The sequence below is a fragment of the Pseudorasbora parva genome, chromosome 6 (assembly GCF_024679245.1).
Source record: "Pseudorasbora parva isolate DD20220531a chromosome 6, ASM2467924v1, whole genome shotgun sequence".
NCBI lineage: Eukaryota > Metazoa > Chordata > Actinopteri > Cypriniformes > Gobionidae > Pseudorasbora > Pseudorasbora parva.
In genome coordinates, this window is record NC_090177.1 from 41,756,387 (window position 1) to 41,777,956 (window position 21,570).

Sequence of the window (21,570 nt, forward strand, 5' to 3'; positions counted from 1 at the left end):
ACAAGTCATGTCAAGCCTCAAGTCTCTGAGGTCCAAGTCAAGTCTCAAGTCTCTGAGGTCCAAGTCAAGCCTCAAGTCTCTGAGGTCCAAGTCTAGCCTTAAGTCTCTGAGGTCTAAGTCAAGTCTCAAGTCTCTGAGGTCCAAGTCTAGTCTCAAGTCTCTGAGGTCCAATTCGAGTCAAGTCTCAAGTCTCTGAGGTCCAAGTCAAGTCATGTCAAGCCTCAAATCTCTGAGGTCCAAGTCAAGCCTCAAGTCTCTGAGGTCTAAGTCAAGTCTCAAGTCTCTGAGGTCCAAGTCTAGTCTCAAGTCTCTGAGGTCCAAGTCGAGTCAAGTCTCAAGTCTCTGAGGTCCAAGTCAAGTCATGTAAAGCCTCAAATCTCTGAGGTCCAAGTCAAGTCTCAAGTCTCTGAGGTCCAAGTCAAGTCATGTCAAGCCTCAAATCTCTGAGGTCCAAGTCAAGCCTCAAGTCTCTGAGGTCTAAGTCAAGTCTCAAGTCTCTGAGGTCCAAGTCTAGTCTCAAGTCTCTGAGGTCCAAGTCGAGTCAAGTCTCAAGTCTCTGAGGTCCAAGTCAAGTCATGTCAAGCCTCAAATCTCTGAGGTCCAAGTCAAGCCTCAAGTCTCTGAGGTCTAAGTCAAGTCTCAAGTCTCTGAGGTCCAAGTCTAGTCTCAAGTCTCTGAGGTCCAAGTCGAGTCAAGTCTCAAGTCTCTGAGGTCCAAGTCAAGTCATGTCAAGCCTCAAATCTCTGAGGTCCAAGTCAAGTCTCAAGTCTCTGAGGTCCAAGTCAAGTCCTGTCAAGCCTCTGAGGTCCAAATCAAGTCTCAAGTCTCTGAGGTCCAAGTCAAGTCAAGTCTCTGAGGTCCAAGTCAATTCAAGTCTCAAGTCTCTGAGGTTCAAGTCAAGTCAAGCCTCAAGTCTCCAAGTTTCAAGTCAAGTCTCAAGTCTCTGAGGTCCAAGTCTAGTCAAGTCTCTGAGGTCCAAATCAATTCAAGTCTCAAGTCTCTGAGGTTCAAGTCAAGTCAAGTCTCAAGTCTCTGAGGTCCAAGTCAATTCAAGTCTCAAGTCTCTGAGGTCCAAGTCTAGTCAAGTCTCTGAGGTCCAATTCAATTCAAGTCTCAAGTCTCTGAGGTTCAAGTCATGCCTCAAGTCTCTGAGGTTCAAGTCAAGCCAAACTTCAAGTCTCTGAGGTTCAAGTCAAGTCATGTCAAGCCTCAAGTCTCTGAGGTCCAAGTCAAGTCTCAAGCCTCTGAGGTCCAAGTCAAGTCAAGCTTCTGAGGTCCACTTTGCAAATTAAATGACAAAGTTTCTTAATGTATGGCTTGACTATATTGTAACTAGTTTGTTGCTTATTTATTTAACAGCAGTTTTCTACTGGTGATGAATTTGCATGGCTTCAGATGTGTCAGGGCTTGGTGTGTTTAGAAATGTTTTGTGATATTCACTGCTGCAGTACATAGTAAAAGGTGGAGTTGCATTATGTCATGTGGGGTAGTAAATAGGGAACGTAATCAGGAATGCTGTGCCAAAAGACTTGCATTTTTCCCACAAATCTTAGTCTTCAAGTCCATGTCAAGTTCAAGTAAAGTATCGAGTCAAGGCTCAGGTCATTTGTTTGCAAGTCCAAGTCAAGTCGGAAGTGTTTTTTGTTGTTGTTTTTTAAACAAAACTTAAGTGCGACTCGAGGCCAAGTCACATACTCGAGTTTCCATCTCTGATTAAAGGATGTAGAATAAGGCAATGCAGAATATGTGCATTATAGGAACCAATAAACAACCCAATAAACATGCAGAGTAATATGCATGATAATAAGCAACTAGTTAATATAGTGACAACTGGACCCTAACCTTTATTGTTACCAACCGTATTAAATCTAAATTTTCTTGATTATAATGCATCCACCCTGTCAAATTAAAAATGAACCCTGTATGGCTGTATAATCAGAAGAGAGTATTTCAAAGAATCTTTATTTGAAAGAGTGAAGGGGACAGCAATCAGCCTCTAAAAAGAGGTAAAAGTATGGACACTGAGAGCTGACAGGAAAGCAGAAATGATGTCTGACCTGCCCCGGTCGCCTGCTTGACCTGCATGCTCTGTGTTTGGGGTAGCAGGAGCCACTCCATCTGGCTTCTTCTTTTCTCTCTTGGCAACAGCGTTGGTGGCGTCTGGATTATATTCCTGAGAGAAACAGATAATCTGATTCACTACGAACAGCTATTAAACATTTCCATTTTTCCATTATTTTTCAGAGAAAAAAAAATGCAGTTCATTAAACAAGCCAGCAAATAGAACGGCATATTGTCAAACTAAAGAAAAACAAGAATACCTTTTCTAAAATATGGAATAAAAGTAATATGAAAAGCATATAAATATATTTTAATAGACGATCTGCATTTAAAATGTTTTAGCAAATTGTAAACAAAATATGTTAAAAAAATCATGAAATAGCAAAAAATTAAGGTAAATTAAATCATAAAAAAAAAAAAAAAAAAAAAAAAAAAAACAGGTTTAAGAAACCAACATGAAAACTTCTGGAGTGCAATACTAGAGTGCACCCAAAAATGAAAATGCTTTTTATCATTTACTCACCCTCAAGTTGGTCCAAACCTTAATGAATTTATTTCTTTTGCAGAACACAAAAGAAGATATTTTGAAGAATGTCAATAAGCAAACAGTTTCCCCATACTATGGAAGTCGATGGGTTTTTGGTTCCACACGTTTTTCAAAATATCCCTTTTATTGTTCAACAAAAGAGAGAAATTCATACATGTTTGGACCAACTTGATGATGAGTAAATGATGACATAAGTTTCATTTTTGGGTGAATTATCCCTTTCAAGCATTACTGGGATATTAGAGTGTGACATTTTTTTACATGTGACAACTAACCCCGGTCTCTTGTACCTTATAAGGAAACTAGAAAAGGCCTAGAAACTCAAAAAAGTACCTCAAACTGGGGCCAGTTCATATGCATGCCAGGACCGTGATTATTACTGAACCACTTGAGATCCTCTTGTGTGTTGGCAGCCAGAATGGTGCGTTCAAACTCGCGGTACACTGACGCATAGCTATACCATGGAAGATACAAAAAAAAAAAAAATTAAGCTCAGGAAGATCAGTGACAGCAACATAAGCTACCGTACATTATTATGGATGGTGGCAAAGGCTGTCTTTATGAGTGAGTCACTCAATAGCGAAAACATTTATATTGAAAGGACTGAAACTTGTTGTGAACACGGAACAAGACACAAATGACATATGAGTGCTGTCAGGACATGGGACAAACCCTTAACTGTTAAAAGGACAATATATCGCAGCGGACATTCAACAGATGTTTTTATTATGAACATTGGACTGACCTAAAGGAATATGCTTAATCTGAATGCAGGAAATACATTTGTTCATTCAACCTCTCTTTCATAATAATTCAGGCTTCAATGAGAACAAACAAATGTTTATGTTGCTAAGAATGGTTGCTAAGGGTGTTGTACACAGAACCGTTGGTTGAAGTGATCATCATAGATATGTATACTTAGATACCTCATTAGCGACTGTTTCAATGGGCCGTTATACATTAGCCATCCGCCATTTTAGAACGGTCAAAGCCGGTCATTGTGACCTGTCAAATGAGACACTGCACGCTCATTCTATGGTTGACAGGGCAGAAGCAGTGCATATGGAGAGCGGGAGCTTAACTTATTAAAGTTAAGAAACGCTTAGTTTAATAATTTAAACAGGCCTTGGAAGTTTGGGCAAAATCTTTTTGTGTATTTTATTATTTATTTCACAGCGCTGGATGTTATATGGTGATTGTGAAACACACGGAACACTGCACTACATGATTTTATGGTGAAATCGGTTATCTTTCATGTTAATTAGGTCAAGTTGATCAAGAACTATGCACCGTGGCTTTAATGCAGCATGAGAATCACAGCAAAAATAGACAACAGACTCGCTGAACGAAGGACATGCTTATAGAACAGCAGAAATATGTCGGCTTCTCTTCTTTAAATACTCTTACATTTAGTTTGATTTAAACACCTTCAAAGGGTCAATGTTTGTTTTCACATACATTTTCCAGTTCTTGAATACTGGGAATTGAAATTCAAGAACGATGAAGCCTGTTACTAACAAATGTTACGTGTTTTTGTGTAGATCCAAACATTATAATTGCTAAACTAACACAAACGTATCCCCTTTGAAAGGTTTCTTCGGGAAGTTAAATCGCACCGGGCTTTACAGAGTTTCACAGAGGCTGCGCAGGCGCAGTGTTCTTCTTATTTTTAAGCGAGTGATGATTGACAGCATCTGAAGTGTTGACGTGTGTTGACCGTTCTAAAATGGCGGCTCGTCAACGTGCCTGGAACGTTTGAATGAGACATCTACGTAGACATATCTATGGCGATCATAGCCTTGTTTTATTGTGAATAAAACAGCTATCGACCAATCAAAATCTGGAACTAACCGTTTTATAATATGTTTTAAGTGAACGTAAACAGTCCAGAAAGTTTGATCAGTGTACTGGATCATTCTGGTTATTTCTTAAAGTGACAGCAGCCTAATATGCCTACTGTCTGCGTATGTTTTTGATGTTAATCACACAACAAAAGAAAAGAAAATCCCTCATTGTGCTTAACTGAATAGCTTTTAAACTTTCAAAAGGATTCATATTTAATTTATACAGTCAAAAATGCAATTATTTTTAATTTGATAATTACTTTATTTAATTGCTCTACTTGAAAACTAATGTAAGAAACTTCCTGCAAAGCACTGTTTATTTTATTTGTATCTTTGCCCCATTGTATAAATTTGTGCTGTTGCTTGAAGTTTGATTATTTGTACTTATTTTCCTTATTTTTATTTGACAGTAGTCTATTTTTCCCTGAACATAGCACATAATGAACCGTACCGAAATATTTTGAACCGTTACACCCCGTAATATTAATAATAACTAAACTGCAGCATTTGCGACTCGAAAATCGCACTAAGCAATATCGTGATTTATTTTTAATTTGGGTTAATTGTGCAGCCAAAACCAAACTGTTTTTATGCGCATGTGTGTGTCATTCACTGAAAAGCAAATTTAGCTGTGGCTAATGATTTAGCACAGCACCTTTTCCCACAATGCATCACACAAATAGGTCATGAGCCACAGTTTGAAAAACCCTGACCTAGACTGCTTTAACTTCAGTGAGCTGTTAACCACTGAGACCGAGTAATGAGTAAAGCGCTAGAAAATTCCCATTCTTGGAGGAATCACAGATGAGATCTTAACTTTTTTTTTTGTATCTCTGCAAGACCACAAACTAATTTCCTTGTGAACGAGTGCGGTTGACACTGACTTTTGGTTCTCGGTGAGGTTTAGGTGTCGTTTGATGTCCAGAAGAACCTCTTTGAGGAAGGTCAGTCGTTTGACCTCGTGCTGCTGGCATTGGTCAAACACCAGCTCCATGCACTCCATGTACTGCGGTGTGCATTTCGACAGCTCGTCCAGAGACTTCTCGTACTTCTCCTTCGCCTGCGGCACACACGCAAACGCACATCATGAGCTACATCCTCCGGTAAGTAACACTACACAACAGCAGTGATTTACAAATTAAGAACATTAACACATCAATAATTTAAGACAGTTATAGGACTGTAACGCAATAATTCAATACAGTAATCTGTTCAATACGGACAGAGAGCGATTGTTGTAAAGGGACAAATGTAACCAAGCAGATCTCTACCATAGTATTTTTTTCCTACTACACAGTAAAATCCCCAGTGTTAAATCAACACTGCTCAGAGTGTATTTGGTCCCACTCCACAGAGAGTTAAATTAACACTGAAGCCGTGTTAAAGTTAATGAGATAATTAAGAGATGAATTAAGTGGTGATTGAACAATTAGTGATGAACACCTGATGATAACGAGCATAATCACTGAAGGAAAGAAAATCACAAGATCTACAACTGACTTCAGCCACAGCCTTAGATGAAATCAACTGAAGATAAAAGAAGACATTAAATCTCTGAAGATCTCATCAGAGGATTAAACAACTGCACAGTTATTCCTGTCATACTGTTCGTCTACATAAGCTCGTATTGAGAATTAACAGGTTTAGATGTTGATGTTTTATGGAAAATGTTTGGTCACCATTATGCTGATCAGTGTTTCCTTTAGTTGGGCAGTTTGACATGGCTTTTGAAGAGCAGTGTTGCTAACAGTGTTTTGTACACTTACTTAGTTACAATGGAATCCAGAAGCAAATCAGTTCATATGCTTTTCATAATGAAATGGAATGATTTACTAATCTCATCAGTGACCAAATGTGTGAGTGTATATATATATTTGCCATGGGTCAGATTTTGAATTTAGATTTGTTTGTTTTTTTAAAAGTTACAGAACCAATTATTTTAGCCAGACATCAAGAATCAGCATATGAATATGATCTCAACAATGGTGATATGCTTCATGCTGCAATGCATGCTGGGAGCCATGAGTTTTATAATTGGTCGGCTCCCAGAAATGCATTGTGGCATAAAAACATGTCACCATTGTTGAGATTCATATGCTGATTCTTGATGTCTGTGTCCAAATACCGCCCCCCCCCCCAATTAAGATATCTAAATTCTGTTTAATTTGTGCCAAGATTTTCACATTGATGATCAATTTACTTAAAAACAAACAACTGCTTTTGTTCAGTATAAGATTGGTGAGCTTGATCTTTAAAACTTGACAACAAACTGTATGATGCATGTAACAAGATCACATTTCTTTGCAAACAAATGTGTTTTGGCATACACTGTTACAAAGATTGAAATGTTAATTTAAAGTCAAACTGCCCAACTAGATGAAACACTAATCACCACAATGGTGACCAAATGATTTCCATAAAACATCAGTATCTAAACCTCTGTTCATTCTCAATAAAAACATATGTAGAAGTACAGTATGACAAAAGTAATTGTGGAGTTGTTTAATCCTCCTTCAGAGATTTGATGTCTTCTTTTATCTTCAGTTGATTTCATCTAAGGCTATGGCTGAAGTCAGTTGTAGATCTTGTGTTTCTCTGTCCTTGAGTGATTCTGCTCGTTACCATCAGGTGTTCATCACTAATGGTTCAATCATTACTTAATTAATCTCTTAATTATCTTATTAACTTTATCACCGCTTCAGTGTTATTTTAACTCTCTGTGGAGTGGGACCAAATACACTCTGAGCAGTGTTGATTTAACACTGGGGATTTTACTGTGTATGATAGCAAATGGGGAGTGAGGTCTGCTTGGTTACAAACATATTAAATATCTTCCTCTGTGTACAGCAGAACAAAGACATTTATACAGGTTTGGAACAACAGTATTTATATCAGTATTAAAATCAGTATTTATATATATATATATATATTCTGCAACCATACTCTATGGGAGCCCCGTTGTACCCGTCTTGAATTTGTTTCTTTATGTTTGTCATGTGGCTGTTTACCGCACCTTCTGCACATCCTGTTTGCATTTCTCTGTCTTCTCGTGGAGTTTCTTCTGCTGGTCTGGAGCGACAGAAGCATCTGCCTCACGCCCTGCAGCCAGTTTCTCCTCTTTGCATGCCATGTGATAGGTCTTCTTTGCAGTTTCCATCTGCAGCCAGACGTGCAACATTTTAAATAACTGCAATACTGCAACTAAATGAATGAAGCTCAGAGTAAGTTGCACTGACTGAAAATGTCAGTCAATGTCAGTTCTGAGGACACCAAAACGCTTCCGCTAACAACTCCATCCCTGTTATTATAATGTGCTCACTCGTTTTGTTCTATAGCACATTCATTTCTTTTTCTAATGGGATGCAAAAAGAAAAATGCTGTATATTTTACTGGTTGTTCTTGTACATGCTATTGCAATGATTGAGACTCAGGCTTCAAATGCAACAAAGTACTATACACATAATCCGTCCATGTCTTCTAAAACCAGCGAATAACAGCAAACATTTGAGACACAAAACATTTGTTTTTACACAATGCACAAAATCACATAGGGCTTCAGATTACATGGTATATAGTTTATGGTGCTTTGTGAGCTTTATCTTTAAAGATTTAGTCCTCATTAATTATAACTGCCTGTGAAAAACGTTGATTTATAATCTTTAATGTTTTCCTTTTTCACAGAAGAATGTTATACGAAGTTGGACAGAGTGAGTAAAGGATGGAAGCATTTTAACATGTAAATATATATAAACCATAACACTTTAATTGAATTTTACACTGCATGCACTACAGGTTTTTTTTTTTTTTTTACAATCCCTAGGACACATTTCTCAACATTAGGACACTTTTTCCAAACTCTTCACAAAGTGAGTAAAACAGAACTCAATGGCCCTCATTTATCAATCTTGCGTAGAAACTGGTGTATATGTTAGCGTAAGATTATGCTTACACTCCTCTCACCGCCTCATTTATGAAGCTGTGCGCACCTCTGCAATCCAGGTGTACGCAATACCTGCCCTTAATAAATGCCGCGGCTGAAAACGATCGTCATTAGAATAACACGCCCCTATATATTCAAGTCTCCGCCTCCCCCACGCCCTCATTTTAAGCCATGGACAAACAGAAGACGGCAAAGAAGTGAAAGAAAGGTCTCAATCATCTCACTAGTCCACTAGTCAGGGCACTGATTAGGACATAAGTCAATGGACGGACTCCCTGATCAGTGCCCTGACTACTGAACTAGTGAGATGATTGAGACCATCACCAGGGAAGTGGAAAAAAGCGATATTGTTTTGTGGGATTAAAGGCACCCACAAAAACAAAATGTGGACCTAAATTATGAGTACTGTTAATAGTGTGGGGGTTCAGAAGCGCACTCCAGCAGTTTAAAGCTGTTTGGATGATTGGATTATTTTACAGCACATGTTTTGAAACAATTAGCATTTAATTTCAAATCACGGCACATGTATTGGGGTGTACGATATGATGATGATGTGATGTGGAGTAGCCTACCATTCATTCACATTAATAATAGCATGACAATTTGTAAGATTCGTATTATTATTAGGCTATGATTTTTATTATTAATGACGCTTATTGTTATTTAGAAGAAGAATGTCGTTTTTATTTAATTTATTATTATTATTATTATTTAAAAGAAGAAGAATGTCATTTTTATTATTTTGTCAGTCTGAATTATTTTCAGTCCCAGTCCGTCCGCAGCTGCCGGGCCTTAAACGTCAGGTAGGCCTAAAGCGCACAGGCTCGCGACTGGAGGAATACATGCCTACAAATCAAATGCTTATTATCACACAAATTAAACAATGACGTCCATGTTGCACAAAAATAAACACTGAAGTTTATAATTACTATGTTGTTGTTGTTTTACAGTGGGTCATAATATAGCATATCTTTGTCTGTTTGTTTTATGGAGTTATTGTTTTTCTGCTCATTTTCGCACTAACTCAAACGTGCGTACACCACCTCCTGAGCTGGCGTAGGATTTGAGCGTGCCGTACTCCAACGTCCATATTGATAAATCTCAAAGTCACCGTGGGTTTGGGTGTACGCAAGGTGTACGCTGGAAATTTGGTGTACGCACTTTTGATAAATGAGGGCCAATGTGAGCTAAACTGTGGATCACACACAAAATACATTCAATGACGACATCTTTCAAATGGCATATTTGGGGATTTTACATATTGCATTATTTTCTCAAACACCGCCAAAACGTTATGCTCTACAAGTCAATTTGCACATGTTTGCATACAATTTTGAATACTTATATAATGAATAAGACAGTAATACCATACTGATATTCTGAATCCAAAAAAAACTAATACACCTACACATTACCACCCATGCAAAAGGGGAAACTTGGGAATAATTTTGTACAGTAATGTAAATATGGGCTGTAAGTAGAGGGTTATAAAAGAGATTTTACAAAAGAAATCATTGATACAATCATTCAAATCATTGTATAATGCTCCCTGATGTTAGTGTTTTAGGTCTGTGTTTTATGATTGACAAAGTGTGTTTGTTGGTTGAAAACCTTTGCTAGTGTCCTGGAAGAATGAGTTGATTTGAGAAACGTATTAAGTGTTTTGGTAGTTTTAGTGCTGCTGTGTCAAGATGAGAGTTTGTAAGGAGAACTATGTGAAGAGTTTTGAAAAAGAGACCTAAATATTGAGAAATGTGCCCTAGCAACTGCAAAAATTTGTAATACGCATGCAGTGAAAAGATGCCCTAAAGTGACATGATTAAAGCTGTTTCTTTGTACCTCTTTGAGTTTCTTAGCCCAGGGTTTCTGGGCTTTCTTGAAGCCCTCTTCTGCCTCTTTGGTTTCCTTGAAGCCTCCTATCATCTGTCTGTGGTACGAGTCTTTCTGCCAGTTTTTCACCTTCTCAACGTCCTCGTTCATCAGACCGTTCTTCACCTCTTGATGGAGCTCACTCACTTTATCAGCCTCTGTCATCATAGCTAACCAGGCTCGCTCCACAGACCCGTACTGAGGCCCTGGCCACACACACACACACACGTGGATACAGACGTACAAAATCAGAGATGCATAGATCATCTTTTTTATTGCCATGGTTCACATAACAGTTCATAAGCTGAGAGGATGAAGCTTTAGATTTATCTAACTGACCTTTCTCAATCAGTTGCCTCCACCTTTTGGACCATTCGGTGAGCTGCGCGCTGTAGGACTTCTCAATCTTGGCACGTTCCTGAAGGCAGTTCATGAGATCATTGCAAAGTCGATGGCCGTCGTCAATTCTCTTGACTGCACGCTTATAATTTCCCACCTAGAAAAAATCATATCATGTAACTTGATGTACAATTCTGCTCATAAGTTTACACAGCCCACGAAGAATCTGCAAGATATTTATCATTTAAAATAAAATAAAAATGAATAATAATATAAGAGGGATTATGAAAATTGCATTGTTATTAAATGTTATTTATATCCTGTTATTTTATATAACATACGTGTGCATACCACTACTGTTCAAAATATTAATGAATGTTTGTGAAAGAATCTCGACAAGACTTCATTTATTTGATACAGTTAACTTAGTAAAAATTAAGTAAAAACAGTGTCATTGTGAAATATTTTTTTTTAAATGAATACATTGTAAAATATAATGTATTCCTGTGATCAAAGCTGAATTTCCAACATCATTACTCCAGTCTTCAGTGTCACATGACCCTTCAGAAATCTGAATTAACAGCAATAATTAATGTAATGTATATAATATTTTAGATTTTTCCCCAAAATATGTTTGTGGTTATGCAGGAAGACTGTAGTTCTCCCTGCTGCCTGCAGGTGGCGTAAGCGAGCGCAGAGGAATGAGTGCGGGTGGGCGAGGGATGATATGAGGGGGAAGGGACTCATTGTTGTGCATGTGAAGTTATGCAATGACTGCCACAGCTTTGTGTCCATGTGCTGCTAGTGCTCTAATCCTGCGCTTCACTGCACTAACAATGACATCACAACTGCATGCATGTCCAAGAGCGCTCAGTGAGGTCTAATGGAATGAAAGACACACAGCCTTACTGGAATTTATACACAGGTTATGGCAATGCCTTTTGAGCTGACAAAGTGCTGAAAAATCAGCAGGTATTTTGTCCAAATCTAGACGGCAGCATATATTCTGAAATGCTTGATTCTAATTGGTTAGTGACATTTCAAGGTCAGTTATTCCACGATAATGACCTTCGTCAATGGCACTGATGCTCATCTGTGTATTGCACCACAGACGGATACGCTCTTTCTCATTTCGTTCAAGTGTAGGTGCAGTCTTGCACCTTAAATATCGATTATAATTACTGTCAAAGAAAATCTGAGGACTTTAGTTTTAACAGTAGGTCTACATTAATATTGAAAGTGTCTGTCTTATCGCTAGACAAACGATTGTTTTCTACACTGTAATGGACTATAAGATAACAAGCAGGTAAGATTTTTAAAGTCGACATGAAATAGTCTTTTCTTCCCTATAGTGACGTATATCCGAGTGAAACGCTTCTGGAACAAGAGCAAATGTAGGGCGGGGCTTGATTTTGTCCGTGGGGAATTGATTGGATGGTTGGATGGTTGTGGTTTGCTATTGGTGGATCTCATGTGAGTGACAGGTTGCCCCGCCCTCGTCATCAGAGAAGAGCAGAGATGTCGCTGCAAGAGAGAGGGGGAGTTATTGTGATTCAAGATTATGAGGAACATGAATGTAATCAAATAATGATGAGCACGAATAAATCATTTGTAATAAATAAGCCAATATTCCATAAAAAAATAATAATTGTCAATTTAGATTTTATGGTGACCTTAAAAAAATGTCTTATCAAATTAATATTTCACGTCCCCCTCATTATTTATTCAGTAAAAAAGTTGTGTAGCCTAATTTGTGTTATGACTGTTCTGGACCCACTTTATATTACGTGGCCTTAACTACTATGTACTAACATTTGATATAATGCACTTATTGTGTACATACATGTTTTAACATTGTACTTACATTTTAAAAATACCAGCATGTAATTATATCTGTAATTCATTTATATAGTTACATGTGTAATTACACAGCTGGCACTTCTCTTACACCTAACTCTACCCTTAAACTGGCCCATACCACCACACCTGACCCTAACCTTACCCTTAAACTGACCCACACCACCACACCTGACCCTAACCTTACCCTTAAACTGACCCACACCACCACACCTGACCCTAACTTTACCCTTAAACTGACCCACATCACCACACCTGAACCTAACTTTACCCTTAAACTGACCCACACCACCACACCTGTCCCTAACTCTACCCTTAAACTGACCCACATCACCACACCTGACCCTAACTTTACCCTTAAACTTACCCACACCACCACACCTGTCACTAACTTTACCCTTAAACTGACCCACACCACCACACCTGACCCTAACTTTACCCTTAAACTTACCCACACCACCACACCTGACCCTAACTTTACCCTTAAACTGACCCACACCACAACACCTGACCCTAACTTTACCCTTAAACTGACCCACACCACCACACCTGACCCTAACTTTACCCTTAAACTGACCCACACCACCACACCTGTCCCTAACTCTACCCTTAAACTGACCCACACCACCACACCTGACCCTAACTTTACCGTTAAACTGACTCACACCACCACACCTGTCCCTAACTCTACCTTTAAACTGACCCACACCACCACACCTGTCCCTAACTCTACCCTTAAACTGACCCACACCACCACACCTGTCCCTAACTTTACCCTTAAACTGACCCACACCACCACACCTGTCCCTAACTCTACCCTTAAACTGACCCACACCACCACACCTGTCCCTAACTTTACCCTTAAACTGACCCACACCACCACACCTGACCCTAACTCTACCCTTAAACTGACCCACACCACCACACCTGACCCTAACTTTACCCTTAAACTGACCCACACCACCACACCTGACCCTAACTCTACCCTTAAACTGACCCACACCACCACACCTGTCCCTAACTCTACCCTTAAACTGACCCACACCACCACACCTGTCCCTAACTTTACCCTTAAACTGACCCACACCACCACACCTGACCCTAACTCTACCCTTAAACTGACCCACACCACCACACCTGTCCCTAACTTTACCCTTAAACTGACCCACACCACCACACCTGTCCCTAACTCTACCCTTAAACTTACCCACACCACCACACCTGTCCCTAACTTTACCCTTAAACTGACCCACACCACCACACCTGTCCCTAACCCTACCCTTAAACTGACCCACACCACCACACCTGTCAATAACTTTACCCTTAAACTGACCCACACCTCTACACCTGACCCTAACTTTACCCTTAAACTGACCCACACCACCACACCTGACCCTAACTTTACCCTTAAACTTACCCACACCACCACACCTGTCCCTAACTTTACCCTTAAACTGACCCACACCTCCACACCTGACCCTAACTTTACCCTTAAACTGACCCACACCACCACACCTGACCCTAACTTTACCCTTAAACTTACCCCCACCACCACACCTGACGCTAACTTTACCCTTAAACTGATCCACACCACCACACCTGTCCCTAACTTTACCCTTAAACTGACCCACACCACCACACCTGACCCTAACTTTACCCTTAAACTTACCCACACCACCACACCTGACCCTAACTTTACCCTTAAACTGACCCACACCACCACACTTGTCCCTAACTTTACCCTTAAACTGACCCACACCTCCACACCTGACCCTAAATTTACCCTTAAACTGACCCACACCTCCACACCTGACCCTAAATTTACCCTTAAACTGACCCACACCACCACACCTGTTCCTAACTCTACCCTTAAACTGACCCACACCTCCACACCTGACCCTAACTTTACCCTTAAACTGACCCACACCACCAGACCTGTCCCTAACTCTACCCTTAAACTGACCCACACCACCAGACCTGTCCCTAACTTTACCGTTAAACTGACCCACACCACCACACCTGTCCCTAACTCTACCCTTAAACTGACCCACACCACCAGACCTGTCCCTAACTTTACCGTTAAACTGACCCACAGCACCACACCTGTCCCTAACTCTACCCGTATCTCACCTCAATATCAGCAAAGGTGCTTTGCAATACAATTTGAACACAGTAAGTACATTGTACTTATTTTTTGATGTAAGTACATAGTACTTAAGGCCACCTAATATAAAGTGGGGTCCTTTATTTGAAGGTGTCTTTGTTACAGCGTAATTATCCAGTTAAGTAATATTAATGAACTATGGGTACTTAAAGTGTACTATACACAATCAGGTATAACATTATGTCCACTGATAGGTGAATTGAATAACACTGATAATCTCTTCATCATGGCACCTGTTAGTGGGTGGGATACTTTTCTCAAAGTTGATGTGCTAGAAGCAGGAAAACTGGGCAAGCTTAAGGATTTGAGTGAGTTTGACAAGGGCCAAATTGTGACGGCTAGACGACTGGGTCAGAGCATCTCCAAAACTGCAGCTCTTGTGGGCTGTTCCCGGTCTGCAGTGGTCAGTCTCTACCAAAAGTGCTCCAAGAGGAACAATGGAGAACCGGCCACAGGGTCATGGGCGGCCAAGGCTCATTGATTCACGTGGGGAGCGAAGGCTGGGCCGTGTGGTCCGATCAAACAGACGAGCTACTGGAGCTCAAATTCCACAAGAAGTTAATGCTGGCTCTGATAGAAAGGTGTCAGAATATACAGAGCATCGCAGTTTGTTGCTTATGGGGCTGCATAGCCGCAGACAAGTCAGGGTGCCCAAGTGAACATCAGAACTCGACCGCGGAGCAATGGAAGATGGCGGCCTGGGTTTCTTTTACATCACGTGGCTGGACGGGTGCATGTGCATTGTTAACCTGAGGAACAAATGTCCCCAGGATGCACTATGGGAAGAAGGCGATCCGGTGGAGGCAGTGTGATGCTTTGGGCAATGTTCTGCTTGGAAACCTTTGGTCCTGCCATCCACATGGATGTTACTTTGACCTACCACCACCTACCTAAGCACTGCTGAGACCATGTTCAGTCTGTCATGGAAACGGTATTCTGGTGGCTGTGGCTCTTCCAGCAGATAATGCTCCTGACACAAATCACAAATGGTTCAGCAATGGTTTGAGGAGCACAACAACGAGTTTGAGGTGTTGACTTGGCCTCCAAATTCCCCAGATCTCAATCAAGTCGAGCATCTGTGGGATGTGCTGAACAAACAAGTTTGATCCCTGGAGGATCTGCTGCTAACATCTTGGTGCCAGATCCCACAGCACACCTTCAGGGGTCTAGTGGAGCCCAACTGTTTGCTGTTTTGGCTGAAAAAGCGGACTAACACAATATCAGGAAGGTGATCATAATGTTATGCCTGATTGGAGTAAGGCAACATGGGTTAAGGTTAGGTTCGGGGTTAGTACTACTTACCTAGTTAATAACTCAGTTATTATAATTGTTATAATAAGTGCATATAAATATAATAATATAATAAACAGCAACATAGTGTCTGCCCAGATCTGGCCCACATCTGGTATGCATGGATTCCACTTGTACCTGATGTTGGCCGTTTCTGGACCAACTCAATGTTGCTGTCTGGGAGTATGTACATGCAGAACAGGACTAATAAAAAAAGTGCTATCGGGCCTGGTTTAGGGTTAGTTTTTTATTTAATTTTTTATTTTCATGTAACATATAACAAGGACGCATAAATAAAGGACTACTTAAGTGGCAAGTAGATGTGCAATAAGTGGCATAATGAACATCTAGATACAAACCCTGTTGTTGTTGTTTTTGTTGTTGTTTTTACATTCCTGAATGTACATTATCCGTACATAGGATATATATATATATATATATATATATATATATATATATATATATATATATATATATATATATATATATATATATATATATATATATATATATATATATATATACAGTGAGGAAAATAAGTATTTGAACAACCTGCTATTTTGCAAGTTCTCCCATTTAGAAATCATGGAAGGGTCTGAAATTGTCGCCGTAGGTGCATGTCCACTGTGAGAGACATAATCTATAAAAAAAAATTCAGAAATAACAATGTATAATTTTTAAACTATTTATTTGTATGATACAGCTACAAATAAGTATTTGAACACCTGATTTTTTCACCAGGTTTGCACACACTGCAGGAGGGATTTTGGCCCACTCCTTCACACAGATCTTCTCTAGATCAGTCAGGTTTCTGGCCTGTCGCTGAGAAACATGGAGTTTGAGCTCCCTACAAAGATTCTCTATTGGGTTTAGGTCTGGAGACTGGCTAGGCCACGCCAGAACCTTGATTTGCTTCTTATAGAGCCACTCCTTGGTTATCCTGGCTGTGTGTTTCAGGTCATTGTCATGTTGGAAGACCCAGCCTCGACCCATCTTCAATGCTCTAACTGAGGGAAGGAGGTTGTTCCCCAAAATCTCGCAATACATGGCCCTGGTCATCCTCTCCTTAATACAGTGCAGTCGCCCTGTCCCATGTGCAGAAAAACGCCCAAAGCATGATACTACCAGCGCCATGCTTCACAGTAGGGATGGTGTTCTTTAGCTGGGAAGGGATACGTGAATCATTCTTGAATATGTGAATCATTCAACTCATCATTCTTCTTCCTCCAAACACGTTTAGAGGAATTATGACCAAAATGTTCTATTTTGGTCTCATCTGACCACATGACTTTCTCTAATGACTCCTCTGGATCATCCAAATGGTCATTGGCAAACTTAAGACGGGCCTGGACATGTGCTGGTTTAAGCAGGGGAAACTTCCATGCCATGCATGATTTCAAACCATGACGTCTTAGTGTTTTACCAACAGTAACCTTGGAAACGGTGGTCCCAGCTCTTTTCGGGTCATTAAAAAGCTCCTCAGAGTAGTTCTGCGCTGATTTCTCACCTTTCTTAGGATCATTGAGACCCCACAAGGTGAGATCTTGCATGGAGCGCCAGTCTGAGGGAGATTGACAGTCATGTTTAGCTTCTTCCATTTTCTAATGATTGCTCCAACAGTGGACCTTTTTTCACCAAGCTGCTTGGCAATTTCCCCGTAGCCCTTTCCAGCCTTGTGGAGGTGTACAATTTTGTCTCTAGTGTCTTTGGACAGCTCTTTGGTCTTGGTCATATTACAGTCCCTGACAAAAGTCTTGTCGCTTATCTATTTTCTAGAAATACCTGATATTAACCTGACTTTTAATTAACTAATTGGTGTTAGAAATAGCTCATATGAAAAGCTAAAACCCTCCCAAATGATGTTTAATTCACTGAAATAAATAATTTTCACAGAAAAAATATTTATCATTTAATCAAGACAGAAAGGTTAAATTTTGGCAAGACAAAAGTTGTGTCACCTATACAGAAATTGAACAAATTTACTGCAAATACAAAAATATGTCAGCAAATTAAGTTGTGGTGCTGTGAGATCCAAATTTAATATCTTGTATGACTTCCATGAGCTTGAAGGACTGCATCCATGCGGTTTGGCAAGGATTCATACAATTTATTGATGAAGTCATCAGGAATAGCTAAGAAAGCAGTCTTGCATGCCTCCCAGAGTTAATCAATATTCTTTGGTTTCATCTTCCATGCGTCCTCTTTCATCCTACCCCACATATGCTCAATGATGTTCATGTCTGGTGACTGGGCTGGCCAATCCTGGAGCATCTTGATCTTCTTCGCCTTGAGGAACTTTTATGTGGAGATGGAAGTATGCGATGGAGCACCGACCTGCTGCAGAATTTGGCCCTTTTTTATGGTTGGGAATATAAGAGGTAGCTAAGATTTCTTGGCATTTTAGACTATTGATGTTGCCTTCCACCCTGCAGATCTCTCGCACACCCCCATACTGGATGTAACCCCAGACCATGATTTTTCCGCCACCAAACTTCACTGTTTTCTTGGTGAATCTCAGATCCATTCTGGCTCCAGTAGGTCTCCTGCAATATTTGCGGGGACTGTGGTGTAATTCAACAGAAGATTCATCTGATAAATCCACCTTCTGCCACTTTTCCAGTGTCCATCCTTTTAGCAGGCTGTGGGCCTTGGCAAATGCCACACGTTTTTTCTATTGTCTTTTGTTTAGTGCTGGCTTCCGGGCACTGATTCGACCATGAAGGCCATTTCGAGACAGAATCCGACAAACTGTTCTGGTTGACACAGGGACTTCAGGTGACCAGGTCTCGTGGAGCTCTGCTGCAGTGGAAAATGGGCTGGCCTTGGATTTTCGAGCCAACAAACGGTCCTCTTGAGCAGTTGTCTTTTGGGGTCTGCCTGACCTGGGCTTGTCAAAAACGTCTCCAGTCTCTTCAAATCTTTTTTTTATCCTCTATACTTGACGCTGAGACACATTGAAGGTGTCTGCCACATCAGCAGTGGATCTGGTCTTCAGCCTCTTGATAATCAAAACTTTAGTCTCTGGGTGAATCTTAGGCATTTTTGCAGAGGTCTAGTTGCAGTTGATGTGAAGGTCTAGTGTACTGGGGTAATTGATCCATTATTAGTCACAGGTGAAGCTCATATGACAAGGTGACAACACTTATGTCTTTGCAAAAATTGACTCAATGGGCTTTACCAAGCTGTGAATATTAGAATACTTTTTGAAAGTTTAGTTTTTCACTGAAACATTATCACAAAAGCTGGTGGGATTAAAATGAGCCATTTCTTGTAAAAAAAATCTTGATTAGAAATATATTTCAGCGGCACTTTAGGTCAATTTGTACACAAGCGACAAGAATTTTGTCAGGGACTGTAGTAGTTGGATTCTTACTGATTGTATGGGGTGGACAGGTGTCTTTATGCAGCTAAGTGGTTAAATGGAGTGGAGGTGGACATTTTAAAGGCAGACTAACAGGTCTTTGGGGGTCAGAATTCTAGCTGATAGACAAGTGTTCAAATACTTATTTGCTTATTTTACTTATTATTTTTTTAGATTATGTCTCTCAAAGTGGACATGCACCAACGATGACAATTTCAGACCCCTTCATGATTTCCAAGTGAGAGAACTTGCAAATAGCAGGATGTTCAAATACTTATTTTCACACACACACACACACACACATTATATATATATTAGGGCCGGGACTTTAACGCGTTAATTAAGATTAATTAATTACGTGACTTTAACGCGTTAATTAATTACGCAAAAAAATTAAAAAATTAACCGCATTTATTTTTGCACCGCGGAACGTTTTTCAATGAATCCGTTTCGACGGACCGATTATACTGGAACACCAACTAGTGCTCCGGAGTCAAGACAACAACAAACCTTGGGTGCGTCTCAATCAGCTCCCTAGTTCAGTAGTCAGGGCACTGATCAGGGAGTCAGCCCATTGACTTATGTCTTGATCAGTGCCCTGACTACTGAACTAGGGAGCTGATTGAGACGCAGGGCATGAGTGAACATGAACGAAGAAGCTGATGAGACCGCTTTGCTCGGCCCCGTGGATGGGAAATTTTGTTTTAAAAAACGAAAGAATGGAAGCGTCGTCAAGAGCAGGGTTGTGTGCAAGCTATACAACAAGGAATTTGCGTATATCACCGCAGCACATCGAGCCTCAAATATCACAAATATGCTTTTGCTTAACTTAATGGCAAACATTGCGCTGGTCTGCTGGACTGAAATAAATAAACAATATTTTGTTGATTAAGCTCATGTATTCAGTCATTATTCAATGGTATACTAAAAATACATGTGAAAAATTACTTCTCATTGTTCTCAGGTAAAATATTTATATGCGATTAAAATGCGATTAATTTCGATTAATTAATTACAAAGCCTCTAATTAATTAGATTAATTTTTTTAATCGAGTCCCGGCGCTAATATATATATATATATATATATATATATATATATATATATATATATATATATATATATATATATATATATATATATATATATATATATATATATATATATATATATATATATATATATATATATATTGCTCAAGATGCATTAAGTATATACAAGCTTTTCATTCTTAACAACCTTTATAGTACAGTTCTCCTTCTAGGCAGGTTTTTACCCCTGCGCTTTATCTCTCATTCAGCTACACTGACCTTCACACAAGCTTTGATGAGTCACATCAGCCTGTAAATAAAACCTCATAGTAGCACACACTGACAGGGCTCCTCATTCACAGTCGTTCATACAGACACACAAAACTGCCACATCCACCGCTTTCAGACAGCCATCGGGATGCAGGTGCTGCTCAATGCAGGTGCACCAATAACTCGATGGCCTGACTGGAAGTAGACCTTTTGCTTGAGTCTCTATTTAACATTGCTCAAACACCAGCAAAAACACACAAAACGCTGGGTCTGCATCGCTCTCTGAGCACTGATTGAATATTGACATAATACTGACATGATGCTAAGATTGTACTGGCTGCCAGACCCTCACAAAGGACGATGTGAAGGGCTTTGGCAGCATCACAGGGACCGACAGTGTCATCTAAATAGAGCTCATTGTGAGCTCATTCTGGCAGATGCTGACACTGTGAACACAACATCCCCCTGTTTTCCAACTATAGCTGGCTAAAACACAGCACAACTATTGATGACCGACTGAATAACATAGCAGTGCAGCATTTAAAGGAAGGAAATGGTGGTCTTTGTACCTCCCAAAAGCTGTCCATGGCCTCATCAGAGACAGTGGAGTCATCGTAAGAGCCAGACATCGTGCTGGGTGATGCGAAGCAAGACTGAACACGTCTGCAGAAAAGCGGACTTCCTCAAGCACTAAAAAAGAAAGAGACACACACATAGAGACACCGTTTGGACACACAAGTCACATAAAACATATGTATGAATGCCATTTCAGTAGATAACTCAATATCAAACTGGCATTTGTTTGAAAGCACAAGCTAAATTTCATTCAAAACATCTCATGAACTGTTAATCTGAAATGATAAAACAATAGATAAAGTGTTCAAAGTGTCAAGAAAAGACGACAGTGTCTGCTATGACACCTGTTTAAACTTGAGGAGAACTGATTTCTACCAAAAAAAATTGTTGTTACGTAGAAACCGTTCTACATTGGTCCTAATA

General features: G+C 39.9%; 1 protein-coding gene across 2 annotated transcripts in view; it reads right to left on the reverse strand.

Moving 5' to 3' along the window:
* pacsin1a (protein kinase C and casein kinase substrate in neurons 1a) overlaps nucleotides 1-21,570 on the reverse strand; it is a 75,439-nt gene that overhangs the window by 8,334 nt on the left and 45,535 nt on the right. For both annotated transcript variants that reach the window (XM_067446955.1, XM_067446956.1), the window contains exons 2-8: nucleotides 21,141-21,261; nucleotides 10,601-10,757; nucleotides 10,232-10,467; nucleotides 7,466-7,609; nucleotides 5,337-5,512; nucleotides 2,942-3,062; nucleotides 2,058-2,173 (exon numbers count right to left, since the gene is read on the reverse strand). In XM_067446955.1, the coding sequence (XP_067303056.1) occupies nucleotides 2,058-2,173; nucleotides 2,942-3,062; nucleotides 5,337-5,512; nucleotides 7,466-7,609; nucleotides 10,232-10,467; nucleotides 10,601-10,757; nucleotides 21,141-21,200 (1,010 nt within the window). In that variant the 5' untranslated portion in view covers nucleotides 21,201-21,261. The remainder of the gene's footprint in view (nucleotides 1-2,057; nucleotides 2,174-2,941; nucleotides 3,063-5,336; nucleotides 5,513-7,465; nucleotides 7,610-10,231; nucleotides 10,468-10,600; nucleotides 10,758-21,140; nucleotides 21,262-21,570) is intronic.